Source organism: Lethenteron reissneri, chromosome 27 (assembly GCF_015708825.2).
Source record: "Lethenteron reissneri isolate LAM-NWPU_2019-01 chromosome 27, ASM1570882v1, whole genome shotgun sequence".
NCBI classification, from domain to species: Eukaryota; Metazoa; Chordata; class Hyperoartia; order Petromyzontiformes; family Petromyzontidae; genus Lethenteron; species Lethenteron reissneri.
The window spans coordinates 17,867,361-17,878,097 of NC_083805.1; the positions used below are offsets into that span (position 1 = coordinate 17,867,361).

At 54.6% G+C, this 10,737-nt stretch overlaps 1 protein-coding gene across 1 annotated transcript in view; it reads left to right on the forward strand.

Moving 5' to 3' along the window:
• Positions 1 to 10,737, forward strand: part of LOC133348503 (volume-regulated anion channel subunit LRRC8A-like) — a 17,548-nt gene extending 6,811 nt beyond the window's left edge. Inside the window, 8 exon segments of the mRNA XM_061561345.1 lie at positions 289 to 519; positions 1,515 to 1,691; positions 3,602 to 3,619; positions 3,621 to 3,788; positions 5,489 to 5,593; positions 6,039 to 6,224; positions 6,855 to 6,996; positions 7,684 to 10,737. Coding sequence (XP_061417329.1) covers positions 289 to 519; positions 1,515 to 1,691; positions 3,602 to 3,619; positions 3,621 to 3,788; positions 5,489 to 5,593; positions 6,039 to 6,224; positions 6,855 to 6,996; positions 7,684 to 8,084 — 1,428 coding nt within the window. The 3' untranslated portion in view covers positions 8,085 to 10,737.

The following is a 10,737-nucleotide window of genomic DNA, read 5'->3' on the forward strand; positions in this document are numbered from 1 at the left end:
AACAGTCTGTTAAAGATCTTTATACAGTCAAACTCCGATGTACATCCTCCCCTTTTGCATCATTTCGCAAATACGTCATCACTTTATGAATAACGCTGCGACCCGATTTGTGTCGTCTTAACCCCCCCCCCCCCCCCCCCACTAATGTCGCTGACAACATCGTCCGTCCCATCTAGTGTCCGTCGCCCCTCAGCCGTCACCTCCACCACCTTACCCCGCACATCGCTTTGATTGACGTCGTTTCGATATCTGCCGTCGCACCGCTACAGGAGCGCATCCCCGATGTAGACCGGCGTCGTTACCGTACCTGCGTGCGTGCGTCCAGGCCTGCCGGACGCCGTCTTCGAGCTGTCGGAGCTGCAGGTGCTGAAGCTGGAGCTCATCCCGGACGTGATGATCCCGTCCAGCGTGGCTCACCTCACTCACCTGCGCGAGCTCTGGCTCTACCACACGCCCGCCCGCATCGACATGGCCGCGCTGGCGTTCCTGCGCGAGAACCTGCGCTCGCTGCACCTCAAGGTGGGCCCCCCCCCACCCCGGCAGAGCCGCCACCTTCCCTCCCTCCCAGTGCAGCGGATTGCGCTGCTCATCCGATTGTAGCGTTGCCCCTGTCGCACGGAAAAGGGTTTTCTCCAGGTACTTGGGTTTACTCCCACACGGACAAACACTCGATAATTGGATGAAAACAGCTTAATACGAGGCTTTGGTACGCACGCTAGGCCCGCTTGTCACTGGGAGCCACCGTCGGGGTCAACTGGTGTGAGGCGGTGAACTCCAGCGCCAGAAATCTGCAAGTGAAAAAACTGTAGTAAGCGGCAGCTTCCGCCCGTGCACGTGACCACCACAGCAGGGCCCATGGAGATGCACGGAAACAACGCAGAAACACCACACGGAGACCCACAGATAGACGTTAAAGACAAGCCGCAGTCGTGCGATCGTGGGCCATGCAACACAAACCACGGACGGCATGGTAAACCCAGTCTCATCTGCGCTCCTTCAGCAAAGGATGAGGAAGATAGAAATGACATCAACTCTCTACTGAAGCCCTCTTTCCGTGGCCAGCAGACTCGATATTAGCGAGAATAGAAACATTACCATACGCAAGAATAGAATAGTCTGGTTTGTGTTCTTGGTTCTTTCGGTAAAGTCACGTAGAAGGAAAAATAACAAAATAAAAAAAATATTTTTCATTCTTTTATTATTTCCCTTCTACGTGACTTTACCGAAAGAAACAAGAATATGAATTTCTGCAGTCACGAAAGCTTTAAATCGAAAAAGTCTGGTTTGTGTTCGTAAGGCGTCCGCTTCAAGTTGTGTTATTCGTGCGTTTTGTGTGAGCGAGGTATTCGTTATCACGTTACACGTCGGTTTAGTTTCGTCACCGCAACGTGGCGCCGACGTTCACCCGCGAGCATTCTCATGTTCTCCTGCACGGGTGCCATGCCGCAGCCTGCACCCCCCACCACCACCTCCTAAAGTTCCAATGAAACGTGGCGGCGAACGCGTGTGCACAGTTCACGGACGTGAAGGAGATCCCGGGCTGGATGTACAGCCTGCGCAGCCTGGAGGAGCTGCACCTCACGGGAAACCTCAGCGACGAGCACAACAAGTTCATCTCGCTGGACGGGCTGCGTGAGCTGCGGCGTCTGCGCACACTGCGCATCAAGAGCAACCTCAGCAAGGTGCCGCAGGTGAGCTCCAGTGCGCCATGCACCTCTGATGAGCGCGGTTGGCTCTGTACGGTACAAAAAAAGTTCAACATTAGCACATGCACGCGCCACGCACGCACCACATCGAGGAGCATAAACCATCTTCGTGCGAACTCTCGTCATCCTCGCGTATTAAGAGGCTTTTCGCTTACCATCGAACTGCATCGCGCGCTTTCACGTGCGCTTCTGCGGCCGTCTGGAATGCTCTTCTCATATTAGGAAGCCACTGGAGCTTTGCATTTTTTCAATCATCGAGATTGAAAACACATTTGTTTAGAACTGCTTTTTGTATTTAGCTTGTTGGCCTCCCCCACACCACCGATTAGCTACGGTTGGCTACGTACGGTGCGAAAGAAGTTCAGCATACAGTACATACACGCACCACCGCGCAAGGCTGCAGAATTCCCCAAGTGGTCTTTAACAGACCTTCGCGCGAAGTGGTGTTTAGCGAGTGCCTACGTTCGGGCCGGCACGCCACACAAGAGAGGAGGGTGGCTTGGCCAGCTCCACACCCAGCCGTATTTGTCTCAACCGAGGTTAAGCCCAGGGCGGGTTAGTCAGGCGGCGGTGCCGTACATGGCCTACAATCCAGCACTGTGGAGGTGGCGAGGGTTGATGGATCACTGCGCGTGATGTGAAACTCCCTGCCAGTGGGTCGAGGTGCCGTGCGCTCGCTCGCCAGGAGACGGCAGTACGGTGAGTGGGACTAATCGCCGTCCGTTGTACAGGGATAGAGCGTTGCCCCCTCTCTCACGTAGGTTTTCTCTGAGAGCTCCGGTTTCCTCCTACTTGTGTAAAAATACACTCATCATTAATCGGCTGAAAATGTCATTAAATAAAAACTTAACGCAGGACCCCCCTCAATGTGGCTTTCCTGGATAAATAAGTAAATTATTAATATAAAGAATTATCATTATGAGGTTCACATTCATTAGCTGTGAGCAGAACTCAACCTCAGGACAAGGGGTTTGTAGCGCAGTTTACTAAGCACTGGACCACCACTGCCAAGACTGTTGGGGCAAGCGCCGATGCACGCACGCACGCATGCACATGCGGTTACCGCTCATCACAGTGTGGCACGCGTGTACCTACCCACACGCACCTATCTGTAAGCAAGCCCGACTGCAGACGAGACGCTGAATGTTGAAGCCGGTCCTGAGTTTTCTTATTTTAATCCAATACAGCTGAAATTATGCATTCACCCTACAAGGCCGTGCAGCTCATGTGATGTGTCAAGTATTTTCTACGTGGAGAGACATATGGATAAGAGGTGATTTGCTTGCTTATATATTGATACATTTACACAAATCAAAGACAAAGTGCTGTTAGCGAGCACCTATGAAGGCCGGCATGGCACACGGAGGCGGTGGGTGGCCAGCAACCACCCGGCCGCTTTTTACTGCTCAGTGATGATGTTTACACACCGCACCAGGTACTCATTCAAGGCTGAGTCAACCTCAGGACCGTTTCAGATACTCGTCACTGGTGTTGGCCGTGAGCGGAAACTCAACTCTGGTCACCGGGGTTCGTATCGCAGCGCGCGAACAGAATCATAATATTTATGAATCCTGGAGGAATCCGATGAGCTTTGAAACTCTTTTTCACAGAAGTCCCGACTGATACACACGTCAATCACAGAGCGACACGCAGCCGTGTGTCACTCGCCAAGGCAGCGCAGCGCCACGCACAGCATGCCACGCACAGCATGCCACGCACAGCATGCCACGCACAGCACGCACAGCATGCCACGCACAGCATGCCACGCACAGCATGCCACGCATCTCTCTCCCTCTCCGTGCGTGCGTCGCCCTGTTGCCACGTGCGCGGTTCCCACGGCTCCACCACAGCTCCACCACGGCTCCACCACGTAACCGGCCGATGCCCCCACGCAGGTGATCGTGGACGTGGGCTCAGCAGCTCCAGAAGCTCTCCATCAACAACGAGGGCTCCAAGCTCGTGGTGCTGAGCTCGCTCAAGAAGATGGGCAACCTCTGCGAGCTGGAGCTGAGTCGCTGTGACCTGGAGCGAATCCCTCACGCCATCTTCTCGCTCACCAACCTCCAGGAGCTCGACCTCAAGGTGTTTGCTGGGGGCGGTGGGTGGCAGTGCAGGGGCCTGGCCCGGTGGCTTTGTGTGGTGGCTGTCAAACAAAAAGTCAAATTGATTTCCTGCTCAAATGAGCACTCAGGCGGTGCTCTTCTCCTCTGTGCAGCCCTGTCCCACCACCACACCGAGTCCACCACCACACAGAGTTCACCACCACCACCACACCGCTCACCGAGTCCACCACCACCACCACACCGCTCACCGAGTTCACCACCACCACCACACCGCTCACCGAGTCCACCACCACCACCACACCGCTCACCGAGTTCACCACCACCACCACACCGCTCACCGAGTTCACCACCACCACACTGATCACCGAGTTCACCACCACCACCACCACCACACTGATCACCGAGTCTACCACCACCACCACACTGATCACCGAGTCCACCACCACCACCACCACCACACTGATCACCGAGTCCACCACCTCCTCCACACCGCTCACCGAGTCCACCACCACCACCACACCGCTCACCGAGTTCACCACCACCACCACACTGATCACCGAGTTCACCACCACCACCACACTGCTCTCCGAGTCGACCACCACCACACCGCTCACCGAGTTCACCACCACCACCACACTGATCACCGAGTTCACCACCACCACCACACTGCTCTCCGAGTCGACCACCACCACACCACTCACCGAGTTCACCACACCGAGTTCACCACCACCACACCGCTCACCGAGTTCATCCACCACCACCACACCTGCTCACCGAGTTCATCACCACCACCACCACACGCTCACCGAGTCCACCACCACCACCACACCTGCTCACCGAGTTCCACCACCACCACCACACCGCTCACCGAGTTCACCACCACCACACTGATCACCGAGTTCACCACCACCACCACCACCACACTGATCACCGAGTCCACCACCACCACCACCACCACACTGATCACCGAGTTCACCACCACCACACTGATCACCGAGTCCACCACCACCACCACACCGCTCACCGAGTTCACCACCACCACACTGATCACCGAGTTCACCACCACCACCACACCGCTCACCGAGTTCACCACCACCACACTGATCACCGAGTCCACCACCACCACCACACCGCTCACCAAGTCCACCACCACCGCGTCTCTCGCCAGTCGCTGTTCTCTCTGCAGGGCGAGCATCTCCAAATGTGAGGCTCTCGAGTTTCTAATTCGGCTCTGCCAGTTGATAGCCCATCATCCTTCCGGGGTCGATAAAACGAGCAGAGTTCCACTTTGTGGGGAAGTCAACAGTGATTATCCCATCTATGAGTTGCGGCCACTACGTCTGCAATTTTGCGCGCGTTACAATTTGTACTATTATTATTATTACATTTCCACACGATAAGCCACTTCATTGGACTATCAATTGAGGGCAGGTCGCTTTTGAAAAAGAGCTGTATAGCTCAGTGGGCCTTAGCTGGTAGAAAATAACAAATTGTTTAGTAGCGTAGTATAGCGATGCTGTTATTCTGCCACCAGAGGAATGTGTCATTCCACCACTGAATCAGGACTGTAAACAGGAGATGAACACCAATGCCTCATTGCTTGTTTGAGCAGGAGATGACTTGCTTGGTTCAAGTGATTGTGGTAGTTTTATTATCGATGTCACGCGATTGTTAAGTTGATCGCCACGGTAACAGCAGCAATCTCATTCACATTTTTAGGAAAACAACTTGAAAACGGTGGAAGAAATCATCAGCTTCCAGCACTTACACCGGCTCAGCTGCCTCCGTTTGTGGTACAACCAGATCGCCTACCTGCCCATCCAGGTAACGTATCCCGACCTCTCACGCAACTCCGTTCCTCGGCAGCGTATCGCTCTGTGTACACCTGCTTCAGTAGGCGTCTTCTGTTTGCCCATTCTTGGGTTCAATGGGAGAAGTTCACGGCAGCGCTAACCACGGCACTAGCAATAGAAGGGTGATAAGGAGGTGCCTGACTGCTGGAGGGTGAATGAGTGAGTGGAGTGAATCAGTGGAGTGAAGTTCACGGGAGCAGCAACCACAGTAGTAGCGATATTAGGTGGCTGACCGCCAGTGAGCAAGCGAGTGAAGTGTGCAGGCGCGTGTGTCTCGGATGAGCAGCGTGACACACTCTCCGGCGTTGACGGTATGTGCTCTGCGTGTCCTGTGTGCTTGTGCTGTGCATGGTGCGTGTGCGGTGCGTGTGCGGTGCACGGCGCGTGTGCGGTGTGTGTGCATGTGCGTGCTACAGATCGGGCTGCTGTCGGGGCTCGAGCGGTTGTACCTCAACAGGAACAAGCTGCAGTCGATCCCCGCGCAGCTCTCCTGCTGCCGGAGGCTGCGCCACCTGGAGCTCAGCCGCAACCTCCTCACCGAGATCCCGCGGGAGATCCGTGGCCTCACCAGCCTGCAGCACCTGGCGCTCACGGGGAACAAGGTGACCGCGAGCGGCGGACGAATGCGGCCGCGGGCGACGTAGCCCCCGGGGGGGCCGCGGAGGGTCCGGCCGTTGGGTTTCACCGTTACGGGAAATGCTTTTCATTCGGATTTTGAATCACGTTTGCGTTGAAGGGGGGCAGGGGTGGGGTTTGAATTAACTTGTCGGTCATTGTCGTGGTTGTCGCACGCAGACATCGGGCATGGCTCTGTGGTTAGTGTCTGCCTGGCGTGTCATGTGTGGTTGTGTGTGGCTCTGTGTGACTCTATGTGTCTCTGTGGTTGTGCGTGGCTATGTATGACTGTGGTTGTGTGTGGCTCTGTGTGGCTGTATACGGCTTTGGTTGTGTGTGGTTGTGTTTGGCTGTGTGGCTGTGTGTGCCTCTGTGGTTGTGTGTGGCTATATATGACTGTGGTCGTGTGTGACTCTGTGTGGCTCTGTGTGGCTGTATACAGCTTTGGTTGTGTGTGGTTGCGTTTGGCTGTGTGGCTGTGTGTGGTTCGATGTGGTTGTGTGTGACGTGTGGCTATGTGGCTGCTACTGGACATCTATAAAACAAAAAATAGCTTCATAGCTCATCGGATTTCCCCAGGATAAATAACGGCTGTGATTCTGATTGTCATGCTACAGATCGAGGCGCTGCCGCTGGAGCTGTTTGAGTGCCGCAGGCTGCGCGTGCTCATGCTGGGCCACAACGCCCTCACCTGCCTCCCGCCCGGCATCGGGGCGCTCACCTCCCTGTCGCTGCTCGAGCTCACGGGGAACCCACTGGGTGAGAGGCTCCTTGTACCATCGTAGGGAAACGGCATTCCGTCTCGCCGCTTGTCACGCCGCGAGCAATGAGTTGGAATGCGGGGGAGTCGTGGTCATGTGCGTCGTGTGTGTGTGTGTGTGTGGTCGTGTGCATGGTTGTGGTTTGCGTGTGGTTGTGGTCATGTGCGTGGTCGTAGTTGTGTGTGGTAGATCTGGACACTGTCCCATCAGTGAGCTCCTCTGGCAGGCAAGGCTGCGTTGGCTGGGTCATGTAGCCTGCATGCCCAGCCACTGCATGCCCAAGCAGCTTCTGTTTCGCCTGGATAGAGAGCGCTAACGGGACATGATACAGGCTGGAGTAGAGATGGATTGATGCAGTATAGGAGGATGCTTGGTGGACTTACCGACGACCAGTACCAGCGGTGTCTATGGAGAAGGCTCGTGAAAGACGCTACTGGTCAGTTGGAGGCAGTCGCCTTAGTAGGGGGCACAGGTGGTGCATCGGCCAGTCATTTCAGTCATTCAACCCATGGTACCTGGGTCTGTCCTGTGACCTGTCTTCCCATGGCCTCAAGGTGCACCTTGCCTGACACAGTGGTGAATGGTGGCTGTTGTGGTTGTGTGCATAGCTGTGTTTGTGTGCGTGGCCGTGTGCGTGGCCGTGTGCGTGCGTAACGCTGCAGGCCGTGCCCGCGTGTGCCAACAGAGGGCCTTCCCGCCGAGCTGGGCCTCTGCCCGGCCCTGCGCCGGGCGGGCCTCCTCGTGGAGCCCGAGCTGCTGGCGTCGCTTCCCGCAGACGTCTCGCAGCACCTGCACGCGCCGCCCGGCACCGCCTACCGCGCCGGCTCGGAACCCTACCACGGGGGGGGCAACGGCGGCGGCGGCGCCGCTGTCCGCGGAGAGAGCGGCGGCGGCGACGGGCAGAGCGATGCGCGCCGGGGTGCCGGCGGGGAGTCGGCGGCGGAGGAGACGGAGCGCCGCGGCGGGGAGGGGGAGGCGTTCGACGACGTCGGAGGCGGCCGCGCGAGCGAGGCGTTCCGCGGCGGCGGCGACGGCGTGAGCCAAGACAAGGCGCCGGCGGGCGGCGGAGGCGGGAAGGCCGTCTAGGGAGTGGTCCCGCGCTCGCACGGAGGCCCTGCTGCCCGGTGGCGAGGCCCATCCTGGAGATGAGGCCCCGGAGGGAGGGGTGGCTCCTTTGGCGGAGGCCGCGATGCCGTAACTAACCCGTGTCGTGAACGCACTCCCGTCGGGGGGTCGCGCAAGCTCGTGGGAAGCGTCTGGGACGGTCGCCGTCATTAGGCCGCGGAAGCGACCGTTCGGCTTCCACTGCTACTTTTATATTTCCTGCACATTTTGCTGCACATAATGGATGAAAAGAAAATGAGGCAATTTCTTGATTCATAAAATAACAATTCGCGAGCAGTTCCATGAGTTGCCCTCACGTATGCAGAAAAATATGCAATAAACATAAAAAAAACTGTTTATAATATAACGTTCAAATCTGTTATTTAAAGTGTACGCTGGCTAACATTTCAACCAGCAGTGCCTGAGAATAAATCACGGTTTGCGTCGACGCCTCCGTAAATAATAATTGACGACTGCACATATACGCGCGCGTGGACGCACGCTTCACATTGGATCGCTGCGTCTGCCTGGCAGTACCGGATCGTTCGAGGTAGCATTTCCCCCCCTTTCACCAGGCGAGAGCTACAAAAGCGCGTCACCTTCACGAGGGAGACCTGGGGGAACGACGATAGGGTACGGGTTGGAGGGCGGCACGCGATTCGGAGCGAGTGCGCGTTCGGTGCATTACCGGGCAACTGACGTGTCGCCCCCCCCCCCCAGGTCTCGCGTGAGAATGGTGGTGTCTTGTGTTGTGAAAGAAGTTATTTAAATGTATGTTTTTAAAGATGCGCAGGCTGCCCATCTGAGCTCTCGGAAAATATTATGCCGCGTCTAACCGACGAAATCTTGAGCTTTAATTTTGTCTTATAACCGTGCTCTACCGTGGGGTGTGATCAAGGATCTCCCGACAGCGACGGTGGGGGAGCGGTCACGGAGCAGGTGCCATCGGCAGGCTTCTCGTGATGAGCACCCACGCGGCACAAGCTGTCATTTAGGACGCTACTTAGCTAGGATGCCCGTGAGGCATGTGCAGGTTGTGATTTCGGTGCGTGTAAAACACACGCACAAACACTAATCTTAATGAGTATCACTATAGTGTCCTAATAATGCATGATGCTTCGAGAGTGCAGGTTGTCATTGAACGTGGCATGAAGTTTGAGCAGTATAATGCACTCAGGGTTACGACTTTGTGCCAACGCGCACAGGTTGTGTTTTACTGCATTGCCCACAGCGGCAACCGCAGCAGCAGCAGCAGCAGGATTTACACTCCCAGTGATTGCGAAATTTTGGGCATATGGGCAAAGGAGCCAGTAGCAGCAGCTGGCTTACGTTCAATCCTCGCGTCACTTTGGATCATTCTCCTGCATTCAAAGCCGAAAGAATAGTTACACATTGAACCTGAATGTGCATTTTTGCTGTGGTGAGCCCTCGGAGAATCTGCAGGGTTCGCTCTCTCTCCCTCTCCTCTGCAATGCCCCTTATTTCTGATTGTGTCTTGACCCTTGTTGTCATTCTTGTTTCCAATTGATTGTCTCCATAATCATTGCAGTTGTCATGGCCAAAGGCACACACGAGAGCACATCATGAACACGCAAAACGGCCATCCTTGTGGTTCTCACAAGTGTTTAGCCTCGGTGCGCCGTTTATCACGTTCTCATCTTTACTTTTTTTTAATGAACACTTTTATACATTTTATTTTCAGTAGGAATTTTTTATCTGACTCTTTCTGGTTATGCAGTTATGTCAGAGCTGTTTTCTAAATCACGTTTATATATTTGCTCGATCGATATACTTAAGGCAAATGTGTGTCGCGATGCCTGTGCAGTGTTAGTTTAATTTGTGTGTCGATCGTCGTAATCACAAAGCATGCATTTTCTCGGTGTCCCCTGATCTCCAAGGCAAATCCATGACCAATGTCAAAAACGCATAACTCTACTCCAGACAAAGCTGGCGACCTACCACCTCTGCGAACTCCGTTTGGAGACGCCGCCAATTGTGAACGCCGGAGTTCAAGACGTCAGGGCTCGTGAATTCCATCGTGCTGGCCACTGTCGTGCAAGGGGCTGGATTGAGGACCGCTTTGGCATGGGTGCCCTCAAGAAGTGGGCACGCTTCTCGAGTTGAAAAGTGGATTTACCAGTCGCCAAGTAAATGTGTGCACGGAATTGTGAAAATCTCACTCCCTTAGGCATGAGTAAAGACTCCGTGACCTTGTGAGAGCAGGGACGTTATGCCAATTTATCAGCACACATTATATGCGTGAATATCACTGGTATGTTAACATAATTGGTTTACCCAGGTCTTCATTGTAACAGGTCTCGATATGTTCTTACCTCGCTAATTAGTGGAATTGGTATGAGATCCACGAACAGTATGGTCACAAAAACGGACTTGAGAACTTAAATTGGCATCATTAAAATGTACCCAAAGGCTCCAGTTGTATCCATGTTTGGTTTCTGAATTCAAGCAGGGTGATGGAAATTGTGAGCTTAATTAGTGGAATCGGTTTTGCATGGTGTCAACTTTGCACTCTTTTTCCGATGTCGCATTCACGCTTCCGGTTTAATTTTCATACTCACTGGGGGCGTCCCTTTTGTCTAAAGAAATAAATATGCAAACGATGCCTCTTCTCACA